Genomic DNA, 16,071 nt, shown 5'->3' on the forward strand with positions numbered 1-16,071 from the left:
ACCTCTGGCCTGTACCCCAGTTCTGTATGCACAAATAAATAAATCTTAAAAAAAAAAAAGTTCCCCCAAGTAGAGGTAATAAGGCTGCAACCTACCGGTGGGGGCCAACTTCAGTCATGTGTGGCCTATTCTAATTCTCTCCTACCCGCTTTAAAAAAATGGAAGTATAAATTACCTGCAACATTATTTTAGTTTCAGTGTACAGAGAAAATTTTACAATTGTATACATTGTGAAATGATCATTGCAATACATTTATTTACCATCTTTTCTTAACAACTTTCAGATTTGTAATACCATGTTTTGCAAGTAGGTTCCCATACTTACATCACATCTCCTTGACTTATTTATTGCTGTAGCTAGAAGTGTGTCCATCTTGGTCTCCTTCGTGAATCTTTCTGGCTCCCCCAAACTCCAAGCCCTCCTTCGTGTTGGTAACTACCAATCTGTTTTCTGTCTCTATGATTTTAGTTTAGCTTACTTAGGTTGGCTTTTTTTTTTTTAGTTTTCATAAATAAGTGAGGTCATAGAGTGTTTGTCTCTTGCTCTCTTACTTGTTTCACTTAGCATAATACCCTCAAGATCTATCCATGTTGTTGCAAAACCAAGTTTTCGTTCTTTTTCATGGCTGATTAATATTTCATGTGATACAGTTGTGTCATCTAAAGCCAGGTTTATGTTCTGCAAAGTTTGTCTACATTGATGCACACAGGCTCCCCCCCCCCCATATCTGTCTATTGTAAATATGTTGCAATGGTAAGGGGCTACAGCCAGCTTTGTGTATTAATATTTTTGCTTTCATCTAGTAAATACCCAGGAGTGGAATTGGGGGTCATACAGTGGTTCTATTTTTAATTTTTTTTAAAGAACCTCCACATTATTTTCCACATTCCCACTAATAGAAAAGGGTCTTCTTTTCTCCAAATTATTGCTAACACTGGTTTCTTATCTTTTGATAATAGCCATTGTGGTCGATTTTTTCTTGTGTTTTTGATTTGTATTTCCCTGATGATTAGTGATATTGAGGTTCTCTTCATGTACCTGTCACTAGCCCTGTACCACATCAACACACCAACATTGAAAAATAGCAATAAAGTCCATTTACTGAGTGTGTGGATCAAAGGGAAAAATGTAAGAGCCCTTTAGAAAACTCCTAATGTAGATCTGGCTGGGCCACATAAAACCACTTTCTTATTCTAGGATGGAAGAAGGGTTCTCACGAGGAGGGAGGTCACAGTACCAGTTTACTAAGTGACTGTAAAACCAAACCCAGCAGCCCTCATGATACCCAAGACTCAGACCTCCTATTGTCCCATCCTTCCTCCTAACTCTTGTCTACTTCAACCATCAGTGTTTCACTGGAAGAGTTGTCCAAGATCATTAGTGGTCCTTAACACTTGGAGTTTCCTCACACCTGTTCCTTCTCAGGGGTCTTCTTTCTGTCCCAGGGATGCTGATGCTGACCACTAACTCTAAGTGAAGTGTAGGCTGTAGCTCCTGTGGAGACAGGGCTAGTGCATGATCAGGGGGTGGGGCTGCCTTTCCTCCAGCAGCCCTCACTGAGGGCGGGGCCCCACCCCACCACTTCATTCTGCTGGTTTTCAGGGGAATGAGCTTCTAAAAATACAGAAGTTTCTGACCTTGAAGGCTTTGGAGCAGATCTGGGCAATCATGGATTTAAGACCACACTAAGATATACTCATTCCAGGACTGATGTAAGCTGTGCCCAGCAAGTTTTAAGTACAACACTGTCACTGATTTCTTAGGGAAACTCTGTGAAGGAATCGTTGACCTGCTCCCAATGCTTTCCTTTCTTTTGGTATAGACCAAAGATCAGCTCATTGCCTCTGCTAAGAGAGTTGCAACTTCTGGCCAAAACTTCTCTAAACTTATTTGCATCATTGCCAAGAATTGCATAGATCAGAGATGTTCCCAGGAGCTTTTGTGTGTGGTAGAGCAGATTCAAACAATGAGCAACCAACTCCGAATCATCTCCAGGTAGGAAATGACTTTGGTGGAAGTGCTGTGCTCTGCTTTCTCAAGGCCAAAGGGAGGACTTGGGCGGGGGGGATGTATCATTATTTCTCTTGCATATTACTTTTAGTGTTTTACCTTCCAAGACTCTACATTTATTTGTGAAATGTTAACAAAAGTTGAAAATTTAGATAATTGCTACAAAGGATAAAAATCACATTTAAGGGGCCTCCCTGGTGACACAAAGGGTTAAGTGTTAGCACTATGAAACAAATCTCCTCACTGCAACATGAATTTGATCCTCTGGCTAGGGAGGTGACCCATACAGCACAGCAGGCCTCTCCTGACCGGAGCTCACACTGCGCTGCTCCCCTCAGCAGTGTATTTCAGTCAGTCTACCAGTTCTGCTCCCCACTCTGTCTCTGGTGAATCTTCTCACAGTCCCCCACCACCTGCCACACCTCTGGCCTGCACCCCAGCTCTTGTATGCATACATAAAGAAATCCTTAAAATATCATACCCATCACTGTCCTTTCTCATTTTATCACAAATATACCATATCTGCAACATACATAGGGAAGAAAGTCGATTTAAGGTGGAAAACTAGTTCCTGAGTTACTTGAGGCTGCACTCTTACTGGGCATAGCACCACTAACCTGCTTTCTTCCTGTTAACTCCCAAGTGTAAAAGCCTCCCTCGCAAGAAGCAAGTCCTCTGAAGAGCTCCTGGTGGGAAACGCACAGCAACTCCTCAGGGCCGTGGCCAAGACTGTGAGGGCTGCAGAGGCTGCCAGTCTCCGGGTAAGTGCGGCCCCCAAGAGTGAGTGCTGGTGTAGAGCACAGAGCACAACACCCGACTTGGCATTCCAGGCTGGGCGTGACTGGTCAACTGGAAAATTCACAAGGAAAATCTGCCTAGCTTTCTCCTCTGGGGATTTGTGAGATAGCTTTAGTCAGGATCTAACACTTTTCGCTTAGTGTGTCACCTCCTCATGGTCAGTCTGATGACCAGAATGCTTGCACAGGGATCCCAGTCCATGATGCAGCCCACCTGCTCAAACAGGACCTGGGGCAACTCGCAATGCCAGCTTGCAATTTCCCTTACCCAGGCTGCCTCGGGTCCTTCATGAACTTCCTATTTCCTGGTGTTACCCGTGTGTTTAGTGAGGGTTTGGGTTCCCAGGCAGTTTTAACAATGTTCCCTTCGTCACTACTCTCAGCTCAGCATTTTCCTCTGGAGCCTGCCCCTCACAGACAGTCTCTCTCAAAGTCCCTGCCTCTGCCAAGCTTACGGTTACCGCGGCTTGATGCCTGCCGGCCAGAGAGGAGGCGGTGCTGCTGTTAGTGGTCCTCACTCAGCTTCAGCTGTAGGCAGGTGGCCACTCTCTGGTCTCAGGCACCGGGCTTTCTAATGAGCCCGCTCCTCACAGGCAATAGGAGACTTCTAACAGTGAATTCCAGGCTGTTTTCAGCCTTCTCCAGCAGGGCAGAGGGCTTCACTCTCTTCTGTCTCCCCTCGCTCTGACCTATTCCCCGGGGGTGAGAGGATTTGCTCTTCTTCCTCAATGGCTTTAGGCTTTTGTCCTATGAAGAAGAGGTAGATAGGGATTAGCGCCTTTGTGGCTTTTGCGGGTGCTCCCCTCCCCTCGCCCAAGCCTGCTCTGCAGGGGGCACTCCAGACCTCTGTCCTGCTTCAATTCTTTCTTCTGAGCACCAGGTGAGATGCTAAAAGCCTGTGAATGCAAGGCACTCTAGGGATGGTAAACAGGCGAATCAGTGTGGGAATTTCATGAGGGCTATAACAGATGAGAAAGCATACGTTGTAAAAAATGAAAAATGATGTAAAAAAATGTGTGTGTGTGTGTGTATATATATATATATATATAAGTAAAAGTAAAAGCCTGTGCATAGGTGTGGGTTTTTCTTGTGCTGTGGCTCCTACTGGTCCTGCCCACTCACACTCGTCTTCACTCGGCCATTATAATTTGGCAAGCGTTTTAGTTAAAAGCTTCCTATCAGATTATATGTAGCTTCATCTCCCTCCCACTGTCTGTCCTGAGGAGTCCGAGCTATGTCCATCTCTCCTTAAAGTGTCTTGTTTTTTCTTAGCTTTCAGACTTACCCTTCAACTCAGCTCTCTAATGGGTTCAAGAAGTTTTGACTCTGGACCATCTGACTTGTTCTCATTAGGGATAGAACAACACTCCCCCTAGCCTCCTGTGCCCTCCTGCAGGCTGAAACTGGGAGATAAGCCGTAAGCCTCATTACAATGCTCTGCTCAACAACCGCCCCCTACCTGTGGGAGGTCCCTGTATACAGCCCAGGTGTGCAGTAGGGTCCCCCATCTGGGCTGGTGGAAGTGTATTCTGTGTCGTTCCAACAAGGATGAAATTGCTGAATGATGCATCTCTCAAGAGGTATCCCTTTACCTGTGCCACTCAGCCTGCAGGCCGCACCCCAGCCCTCACTTCCACCAAATTGCCAATGTCTGTCTCATCTGATCCTTTAGGCCCAAACTAAAGCTCCTTCTCAGAGAGACAGAATACCCCTCACTCTCTTTAAATTCATTGTACCCAGTTTCCTCTATTTTTAGGACCTTTGTATTATTCCTTACTAGCAGTTTGTAATTATATGTCTGTTTCCTTTCCTGGCATTTATTAATTTGTCTCCATCTTTTGTTAGAATGTAAAGTCTGTGAAAACCACAGATAGAGAATAGTGGACTGATGCATGGAGGTGCTACAGAAGTAGAATGATCCTTTTCATTTAAAGTTTAAAGACATTTTTTGCTGGAGAAGCTCAAAGAGTGCATGGAATAGACATCTGAATGAAAACCATTTGCAAGATGTGCCTATTTTAGCTCCAAGTTCTAAAGTCTCTGAAAGCTAAGAGAAGAGCTCCAGGCTGGCCGTATGGAGCAGCTTCTGTCTCTCGCCAGTAGTGCAGCCACAGTCTACTTCTTTTCACACACTGAGGCCTGACTGGACACCACACTCCAGTCTTCAGCATCTGCAAGCCAGACTGAGTGCTTGCAGTGTATACCCGTGTCCTGGCTTAGGCCACTGGTCGAAGGCCCATGGAAAATTTGCACCAAGCGAAAAGAATAAAGCAAGATCCAAAAGGGGGTAGGATTTGGTGTAGAGAGGGAATTTTTAAAAAAGATTTATTTATGGCCCTCCCTGGTGGCGCAGCAGGTTAAAGCACTGCAGTAAGAAGCTTAAGCCACTTCCGCATGAGTTCGATTCCCGCCTGCCCCGGAGGAGACCACATGGTGAGGCAGACCTCTTCTGACCTGCCTGCTGCTCCCCTCAGCAGTGTACTTCGTCCATCTGCCTGTTTTGCTCCCCACTCTGTCTCTGGTGAAGCCTCTCACCACCCCTGAGCCTCTGGCCTGTACCCCAGTTCTGTATGCACAAATAAATAAATCTTAAAAAAAATTATTTATTTATGCATACAAAAGCTGGGGTGTAGGCTAGAGTAATGGGGTAGAGTAAGGTAAGAGATTCATCAGAGAGAGAGTGGAGTGCAGAACAGGCAGATCTATTGAAATGCACTGCTGAGGGGAGCAGTGGGTGTGAAAGAAAAGACATGCTGTGCCTTGTGGGTCAGCTTCCTTCCTGGCCTGGGACCAAACTCATGCTACAGTGGCTGCAGATAACTTGATAGCATTGTCTTTAACCCCTGCGAGAATTTTTTGTAACTGCTATCATTCTCAAAGCATTCTGTTGTGACGAACTTTGCTTCTTTCAAAATAAATGGCTTCCATTCCAATTCAGAAGACTTTGTCCACATGGCTCCTTGATTTCTATTAAATTAGGGCTAGAATATCAGAAAGCCAGTCCAGTCTCCCTCAGAGAAATCCCCTAAGAAGCAGCTCCAATCCACTGGCACTGGGAAGTGTATACCGTATGTAATTATCTTTCTCTCCTCCAGGGATTGAGACAACCTTCCCCAGATCCAGAGGAATTAGAAGTTGCTGCCTTCTGCAGGCAGTGGAGAAGAAACCTGCTAAGGCACAGACTTCAAGAAATCTCAAATCTTGACTATGATGAGCTAGGCCTGCGAAAAACAAGCAAGAAAGAACCCCCAACTCTTGCAGCCCTGGTGCAAGAAGCTTTGTAAGAGTTGAGAAATAGTCTTGAAGTCAAACTGCTGATATGTGTCTTGCCCTGCCACAGGGCATCCCAGAGTAGGAAGTACCTCCTAGGCAGAATCGGTCTGTATCACAGGGGGTTGGGTGATTAGGTGGGTGAGGAGTGACCACGACTGGGCCTTTTGCAGAGCTATCTCTACAGCATCCCAATTAGGGGGCTTCCCTAAGCTCCTGGGGAGGATACTTCCATTCATTTCTTTCATTCAACATAACTGAGATTCATCCACACTGCTATGTATATCAGTGACTCAGTCTTTTTCATTGCCTAGTAGTATTTCATCATATGGTTATAGGACAATGTGTTATTCACTCACCTATTGATAGACTTTTGAGTTGCTTACACATTTGAACTGAAACAAATCTACTATGAACAAACCTACTATGAACACCTTGTACAGACAAATGCTTTCATTTCTTCAGGAAGCTATCCAAGAGTGTAAAGGCTAGGTGGGAGTGTAAGTGAATGTTTTGTTTTGAAAGGAACTCCAAAATTATTTGTGGACCTTTCTTTCCATTTAATATCCTCCAGTGGAATATGAGCGTTCCAGATTCTCCATGTCCTCAACACTTGGCTAGGCCAGTCTTTGTTGTGTTAGTCGTCATATCACACTGCAGCTTTAACTAGCATCGTCTGAAAGATGAGTGATATTGGCAGCTACTCAAGTATTTATTTGCCATCCATATAACATGCCTCGCTGGGGTATTTTTTCAAACTCGTTATCTAGTCTTTTTTTCTGTTTTTCTTGTCATTGCATTTGGACAGTTCTTTATATAAAATTTTTCCACCTGTGTCAGTTCTGGGTTGGTTTCAATCAACTCATTTGTCTCTTCATCATGAGCCATCACTTTGCTTCCCTGCAGGCCTGGTAATTGTCGATAGTGTAGCAGATGTTTGATTTTGCTTTCTTGTGTACGGCTATTTCTGTGTGCTTATAATTATGGAATTTATTCTGAGAAGTAACTACATGACTTGGAAATAGTTTACTATTTTCTGTCTTGCTTTTAAGATTGATTAAATGCGACTAGGATAGAGTTCAGCCTAAGGTGAAGTAGTCCCCACTTCTTAGACGAGGCTTTTGCACACACGACCTATTAATACCTTGAGAATCGTGAGGTTTTCCCTTCTCTCTGGTGGGAAGAGGTGCTATCTTTGACTCTTTGTTAGCACCAGCCACTAATACCTCTACTTCTTCCAGATGGTTCTTTCTCCACCTTCTTGTAACTTCTGCACACATATGCTTTCAGTCCTGCTCTCTCAAAACTCCAGGCGATCCGGGGTTCTCTTTCTGTGCAGCTTTCCTCTCCAGTGCTCTGTCCTATAGACCTTCACTGCCTTGACTTCCCTGGTCTTTCCTCTCTGCCAGGCTCCTCTGAGTTCCTTCTCTGCGCAATGTTTTTGCTTCTTTGTGTGCCTGATAATCCTGGATTGGATGCCAGCCACTGTGAATTTTGAGCTGGTATGTGCTGGGAAGTTTTGTACCCCTATAAATATTCTTGAACTCCATTCTGGGATATAGTTGACTTATCTAGAAATAGTTTGATCTGTTCAAATTTTGTTTTAAAAACACTTTTGGGGTAGGTGTTAGGATCTGAGAAGCATTTCATCTAGGACTTTTTTTTGTCTTACTACTGAGACAGTACTTTTAGGAATTCTCTACCCAGGGTCTCATTACAAGGTTTGTCCACTCTGGATGGTGGAACACAGCCCTTGTGAACTCTAACTCTTTCAGGCAGCTTCATCCTGCACATGCATGGGGCAGTCCTTACTTGGGACTTTGCAGCTCTCCAGACGTTACTCTTTCTGCACCTCTACCTTCTCACACTCAGCTCTGCAAACTCCACTATCTCGTGCTTCATGGACACCCCACTCTGTCTCCTTGACCCTGGGCAACTGCTGGTTTATGCCTGTGTTCCCCCTCCTTGCTCCGCAGCTTGGAAAGCCTCCAGGAGTCAGCCATTCAGTTTCAGAGCTCATCTTTTATGCTTCCTTTTTCTCAAGGATCACTGTCGTGCTGTCTGATGCCCAATGTCTGAAGACCACTGTTTTGTCGATTTTGTCCATTTGTATCTCATGGTCATATGGTAGGAGGTGGCTATAGAGACCGAGTCCTTGTCTAGGCCAGCAGCAGAAGGTCTCCCTCTGTCTCAACTGTCTGTCCCTGGCATATGTCTGAGTCCATGTTTTCAAGTCAAATCCCCTGGGTCTCCTTCTGTCCCAGCTAAGTTCCTACAAATAATCATTTGTCATTGCTGTTTTCTCTCCTTATCATCCAGTTCTCAAAAATATCTTAGTTTTCCATTTTTTCTTATTTTTCAGGTCTAAAGCACTCTTCTCAGTCTCTATTACCTGATTATCAGATAGTCAGGTAAAAGCAACCAATAAGCAACTAGAACCATCTTGAGCAAGTCAAATTAAACCCTGGTTCATCTTCTCTGTCATCTTCTGTCAGTACAACATATATATGTGCAGATGCAACACACACACACACACACTTAAACAAGAAATGGCCCCCAAAATACACATTTCTAATTTTGAATTTGAAAGAAGAAATTTCATCATTGTAAGTAAGTGGGTTATTTGACCAAGGAGACAAACTCCATAGATGGGTCTTGACATAATGCTAATAATTTAAAAATTTCCAAATTAGTCTTAGAACAGAAAGCAAAATAAAGGCAAAATAAAGGCAAAAGCCATGCTGTCTCACCGCTTCCTAGATCAACTTATATATCCCAGTTAAATTTATAAAGTTCATCAAATAAAATCACAGGGCAACCTGTATTCTGAATTTTCCTCTGGAACTCACTATGCTTGTGTGGCTTAGCCTATGTCACCCTCTTCTCTTCTGTGTATATTAAAAACTGCATAAGCAATGCATTGCCAGATTTTCAGTGTCTGCTTCCTGAAAGTGAATGGCAGTGCCAAAACTGCCAACACCACTTCCCAGAATATTGAAGGAGATGCCTCGGGAAAGCCTGGAGTCTGTGTAAGAATTGCACAGACATCTGGTGGTCTCTGAGCCAGTGTTGCGTGGGGATAGTAGGCAAGACCTCAGAACAAACACCTTTCTTGCACAGTCAGCTGTCATGAGCTGTGGAGAAACAGAACTCTAGATGTTTGACAGGAAGTAGGCTGCTTTTCAGTGAATGTCTGTTGAGCAGCAGATCTTAGTTCATACACCTCAGATGTGGAAAGGATTGTGTTTGGTACAACTGGTTGGCCTTCCTCCTCAGCTTGCACCAGGGATTAGCAAGAGAAAATCCAATGTTCAAACTGGCTTAAAAGCTTAGTAGGATTCAGTCTTTTCCAAAGATGACATCTTGGTGTTTATGAGAGGGTGGGAGTGGGAGAGGCTTTTATACATTATGACATTAGAGTAGGGGAAGGGAGCCTTGTAGATTTGTGCTAGTCCTGGAGTGACCTGATAGCCACCGTATTAATCATTGACCACAACACATGCTGGCCTCTTTCGCTGTGTTTACACCTGCTTTGGGGTGTGGTCTCAGGGAACATCAATCAACTACCCTCACTGATTTTGCTTCTCTTCAGCGCTTAGTGGCAGAAAAACCCTTGGGGGGACCTCTCTCTGGCTTCTGCTATGGAGTCACCTCCTCTTACCACAGAGGACACTCAGAAATTGGGAGTGCCGGGAGAATCAGGAGATTCTGAGCAAGTGCTCTCTCTTGACTAGCCCACACTGTGATGGGGCTCGTATAAATAGTTTCCTCCCAGAACCTCAGACTGGGAACCAAAGTCCTCATCTCCCTCCATTCCCAAGGAATCAATTCTGGATACTCTTCTGATTAATAATCTTCACCCTTTCATTTTCTTTTTCTCAGAGTTGTCCAGTGAAAGAGTCATCCTTCCTCCAACTCATTTTGCTTTTGTTTGGCCCTTTGTAAGTGAAATTTTGGTCATGGTTCTCGAAGTGAGGACAAAGGAATAGAGGCAATTATTTCAAGACATGTTATGACTTTGCTGCAGTTCCATTTTGAGTGTCAAAGGTGCATAGCACCCTATAATTCACTGTAACAGTCTTTTCCTCTCTCCTTCACACCAACATCCCAATTGAATGGATGTCACAATGAGACAATCGTTTGCAAACTCAGGAAAACAACAGAGAAAGCCCATTAGTAATTAAAAAAAAAAAAAAACAAACCCTTTAATGCTGTTTCTTAGGAGGTGGCAGCGGCTATCAGGAATGCAGAGAGGCTTGGCTCACTATTGGGAAAAGTGACTCTGGGGCTAATGAAAGACACTTCAGGTGCTCAAGAAGCCTGTTTGTGTGCCTGTAACAGCAATGGGAACATTGGCTCGTTCTCAGTTATGACTAATACATCCGATTGCAATTTAGCTTTGCTTTATAGGAACATTTTGATCTTTTTACTTCTTGAATGTCACTGATGTGGCATGGAGCTCATATTTCACGACTCTAATTCCAGCTTGAGCAGCTCATGAACTTACTATCTGGGAGATCCCAGGAAAAGGCTATCAGCATTCTATCTTATTCATTAGGTATTTATCGACTCAGTGTGCAATAAAAGAGAATAGCAAGTGCATGAGCCTTTTCAAAGCTTTTCTAACTTGAAATTAATCTATTCAATCAATAAATATTTACTACCCACCAATAAAACAAAAAGGCAACCTACAGGATGGGGAGAAATATTGGCAAATCATATTTGGTAGCTGTTAATATCCAAAATATATACAGAACTCATGAAATGCAATAGCAAATAAACATTCCAATTAAAAAATGGGCAGAGAAATGAATAGACACTTTTTCCAAATGTAATTATCAGATGGTAAATAAGTAGATGAAAAGATACCCAGTCTCACTAATCCTCAGCGAAATGCAAATCAAAATCACAATGAGATATGGCCTCACACCTGTTAGAATGGCTACAATAAAAAAGGTAAGAGGTTGTAAATATTGGTGAGGGTGTGGAGAAAAGGGAGTTCTGTGCACTCAGAGTAAATATAACTGGGACAGCCGCTACGGGAAACAGTATGGAGTTCTTCAAAAATTAAGACCAGAGTGGATATTTATCTGAAAGGGGAAAAAAACCTAGCTTAAAAAGATATAGGCACTCCCATGTTTACTCATTATTTATATTAGCCAAGATAAGGAAACAACTTAAGTGACCAGTGATGGATGACTGGATAAAGAAGTTGTAGTATGCATACATACAGACATTTACTATTTAATGATGCAGTCAATGACAGGCGGTATATATCACAGGGGTTAAGTCTCAGTGCTATCACAACTGTGACCTTTGTTGGATCCCTGGCCAGGGAGCTAACCCACATGGCGCTGCAGACCTCTCCTGTCTCGCCCACTGCTCCACTCAACTGTGTATATCGGTAGATCCTGTTCTGCTACCCTCCCCTGACTGTTTTGGGTGAACACCTCTCCTCACCACCTCCCCACCCCCACCCTACACTCTGTTCTACACTGCAGCTCTTGTATGCATAAATAAAAATAAAATAAAACGAAAATCCCCAAGCATACCTGTCTAGCATATATCAAGGCTTCAGTGCAATCACCATAACACTCTAGGGCTCTACAATGCTAGGAAGACAGCAGTGCCATTGCAGAAGATGACATCGGAAGGGCAGAACCACCACTAATGTGAAGATGGTAGAGGGACATGATTTGAAAAAAAAAAAAAATGATTTCCAACTCAAGATCTTAATGATTTCTAAAATGTATCCTTGTGTACTTGTTTACTATTTACAAGAAAGAAATGACTTATTCAAAAAGCTGTCCATCTTATCTCAGAAACTCAGCACCTAATGCCGCATGCCAGCTGCTCAAGCAATACTTTAAATAAGTGAATGGTTCCCATTTTACCCCGCTGGAAGGCACTGGTCAGTAAAGTCCTGCCTTGTCTAATGTCACAGTGCCCAGAAGAGAGTACACTGGCATGAGACTGTGCTAGCACTCAAGAAAGAGATTCCGACAATGGGTTGTTTACTAATTAAATCCAGTGTTCTTCTAGGTAACCTTATTTGAAAATAGCATTTTTGATCAGTAACCATAGTAGAAAAAAGAGTCAGGAAACATTTTTAATGAAGCATGACCAGTCATTTTTTCTGCTCCTATCCTTAGAATGATCAGTTGCTCTTTGAGAGCATTTCCTATGATGAGTTTTTATTTTTTATTTGAAGAGCTCCTGCTCTAATTTGAGAGGTACATTTGCTCGCAACCTCTCATTTAGATCCTTTAATGGAAAATTAACTTAAGCTAATGCAAAAGATACTTCCCAGAATGCAGGCAGTATCAGGACCTTAAATATTTTTGTGTTAAATGAAACACAATCTCTGTGTATTAAGGATAAATTTCAGGATAAACAGCTTACTGCTATCCCCTTTTTTCAAAAGGACCTGGGGTGGGCTCCATTTATAAGTGCCTATATGAGTACATGACTCCTATATTCTGTCTAAATGCTGAAGATTTATTAAAGCAATCAACTCACTGCCAGACAAGTATTATTAGAAACATTTTTATTTAAAGTTGGACAATAGAAAGGAGTCACAAAAAAAATTACACAAACTTGCAACAGAATGCACCTAAGAAAGGTAATTAGTAAATGAGAAGGAAAAAAGATATTTCTGATTTTACCAAGCAATTTGTTAGTCATCAAATGGAATAACTGATCAATTCGGCAAGTAAACCCTTGTTGGCATCTCTTGAACACAGCAGGTAAACAATTTAATCTACCAAATTAGCATCTACTAAAACCACCCAAAGTGAAACAGTCAAGGCAGCATTTACCCAGCATATGAGATACAACCTGCGGAACTGAAATAATAACAATACTAGAAAGTTTAAAACAAACAAACCATCTCTTAATGGCTTTGGACTGGATTTCAGTCTACACACATACACTGCATTCTAAGACAAACATGCCACCAATGTCCTTGCTATGTGCAGGCAAAGAGGCCTAGACCGAAAACAAAATGATACAGACCCTGGGGCCTGGAACACCTGCCCTTTCTGAAGGGTGGGAGTGGGGTTACAGTAAGGAATGTACACATTTTTAAGCTTTGGCAAGAAAGTATACAGATGACCATTTCTTGATTGTCATTTTTATAAGGGATTATTCTACCTCTTGAAAACATATTCTTCTATCTTATTTGACTTCCCTCTCAAACATTTGGAGGGCAAATTCTTATAAAATAGAGGTGGACTAAAACCTCATCTGTCATAATGGTTATTTTTCACTTTCGCTATTAAAAAGCATATAAAATGTATAGTTTATCATTGAACAATTAACACCAAGATATTGCTCATTAGTGGAGATCTGGGAACAACACGACTAATTTTTTTTAAAAATTAGACCTCTATATATTTAATTCCTATACAATAAATTTCATATTGGAGCTGACAAAATAAAATTTGCTGATGGAAATTTCACCACTTATCTCAACTTTAGTACCCTCACAGAGGTAGTAGAATCAGTAATGAGCCAAGAAGTATGCAGTATTGATAATTTACAGCTGATTTTTTCTAAAATGCATTAATTTGCTGAGTACTAGTTTTCTTAAAAATTCTGTTTAAAAAATGAGATTCAAAGAGAAGTAATGTTAAAAAATACTATTCTAAAAACTCATCTCATTTGGAAAAACACATTTTCTTTATACCAACAATGATTTTACCAAGAGTAGCACATGCGTGTTCTACAGGAAATGAACGTTCTATTGTTAACGAAGGGTGTTCAAGGATCAAACACCAGATCTAAACTCAGCCAATTCATGACCTAAAGGGAAAATTACTATTTGTGATGTCAAAATAAAACAAATTTTAAATTCTTTTGGTGATTTACTAGGTTAGATCTATCTTTGTAATTTTGGTTGATATTTTGAGAAGAGGAAAATAAAAACATAAGATTCAGTTAAACAGTTCTTTCTGGCTCTGAGACTGGAGGACCTTCAAATTTAAATTACTGCAGCAACACTTAACTCCTAAGTAAAGCTGCCGTAACCCTACCTTCACATTGTTTGGTTGGAACAGAGGAGACAAAAAAAGAGAAAAGTAGGTGCCCTGCAAATAAGGCATAATTAATGAGCTGCTATCTTTCTAATACAGTCATGGAACACTTCTACCACAAGTGCTCTAACAGGTGACAGCACCTATAAAATGTAACCTTGGGTGGGTACTGGGAAGCAATTTGGCACATTACCCACTGTGTGCCCAGAAGTAAGCTTATGCTAAGGGGAAACAGAACAAGTGAAGAGAAACCTATGGATCCTACCTCCAAAAGCTTAAAATGCAGTTTAAAATGTGCTTTTCATTTCTTAGTTGAACACTACAAATTCTAAATATTGTTAATGTTAACAAAGTCCATTATTAGGTCTATATTCTTTCCAAGAGAGGCAGGTTAATTTGGGCTTTATTACAATTGCCAGATGCTGCTGATAAACAACATTCCAGCAATGGTGAGTGAGGGTAGCTACTGAAATTGATTCCAAAAATCACATTGAACCACTTGGGGCATGACATTACATAAATGCTAAATCCTAACATGTGACAAAAACAGCTTTAAAAACCCAGGACCTGTTTGGTAACATGTTAAAGTTTAGATGTCCAAAATAAATCTTATTTAAACTATTTAAGTTTACAAATGACTTTTCCTTCTAACCTCAATTGAACACATTATCATCAAGAGGTGTCAAACCATTTCTAAAATGGTAATTATAATTCTTAATTTCAGAAATTCCAAGAGGCCAATTACTGAAAATTGCAAGGGCTGTATCAATGGAATTGACTATAACCCACTCCTTTGACTTACAGACTTCAGCACAGACCACTCTTTGGAGACCAACCACCAGGGCCAAAGGGTAAAGTCGAGGGAACATTTTACATTTTACCTTAAGACCCCATGTTGTGCAAATGGAAACATTTTGACAAGACCTCACATCTTGATTCCTAGGACCAAGTAATCAAAAGAAAACACATTTTTATCAAACAAGCAGTCACTGAAGAACTCAGTGTCACATGGTTGCAGAAATATACACTAAGAGTGGGAATAAATATTCTTGTTTCTAACAATAAATGGCTTTTACTCATTGAACTGGTCACCTTGCCCCATACCACACATGCTCCGATTTAAGCAAAATGTATGATGAGTCATAGACTTTAGCCTTCCATCAATATCCAACCTGTATAAAATAGGTGAGAACTTGAATAGACACTACAAGTCTATATAGTTCTGAACTAGGAAAGTCCTATGTCTTGCTGACATACAAAATGCATAAGGAACTGCTAAGCTGATAGGTTAATATTCTCTGAAACAACTTCTTAGGCAATTCTACTGTGTCTTTGGTGCTTATCATCTGAAATTTCATAAAACTGATGAACTGCACAAGCCATACCATGTTGTTAGGAAGTTCATACAAACTTAATGCACCCTATTGCAAGTGTTATGATTGTATTTGTGGAAGTCAGAAAGCAAGGTTATATTTATAAATACTTCAAGTAATAATTCGCTCATTCCTTACATCAAATTTGTGAGCAGTGAAAATCATATCCATTCCACAGATAAGGAGCTAGACATTGAAATAAAAATACATAAATTAATTCTGAGTAAGATTACAGATTTACTGTTTAAACCTCCCTCCCTCCCAGGTTCTCTTTTCCTCCCTCTCTAACTTAGCAAAGAAGCTTAGATGAAGTTCACACTGGACTGCTTTACGGATTAATTACTCTTCCACTCGTAAAGTATTATAGAACTAGCAAGGAAAACTACTATTTAGAGTTCTATGGCAAGTAGAAAGACAATATGGAATCTAAGTAAATATCATTTCATAATCAGATTACTTTGACTGCAGCCTAATTCTGGGTCTTGGTACATATAGCTGGGTAACACCGAGGGTCCAATACAGAAACAGACATAATTTCTGAGACAGAATTTCAAATCACTGCATTTCATTCACTTTCTAGATTCTAA

General features: G+C 41.3%; 1 protein-coding gene across 2 annotated transcripts in view; it reads left to right on the forward strand.

Annotated features, from left to right (window-relative positions):
- Positions 1-9,360, forward strand: part of LOC105853889 — a 17,959-nt gene extending 8,599 nt beyond the window's left edge. For both annotated transcript variants that reach the window (XM_012727591.1, XM_012727590.1), the window contains 3 exons: positions 1,824-1,996; positions 2,655-2,772; positions 5,904-9,360. In XM_012727591.1, coding sequence (XP_012583045.1) covers positions 1,824-1,996; positions 2,655-2,772; positions 5,904-6,092 — 480 coding nt within the window. In that variant the 3' untranslated portion in view covers positions 6,093-9,360. The remainder of the gene's footprint in view (positions 1-1,823; positions 1,997-2,654; positions 2,773-5,903) is intronic.
- Positions 9,361-16,071: the final 6,711 nt, after the last annotated feature.

This window comes from Condylura cristata, unplaced genomic scaffold (assembly GCF_000260355.1).
Source record: "Condylura cristata isolate star-nosed mole 26May11 unplaced genomic scaffold, ConCri1.0 scaffold00020, whole genome shotgun sequence".
Classification (NCBI taxonomy): domain Eukaryota; kingdom Metazoa; phylum Chordata; class Mammalia; order Eulipotyphla; family Talpidae; genus Condylura; species Condylura cristata.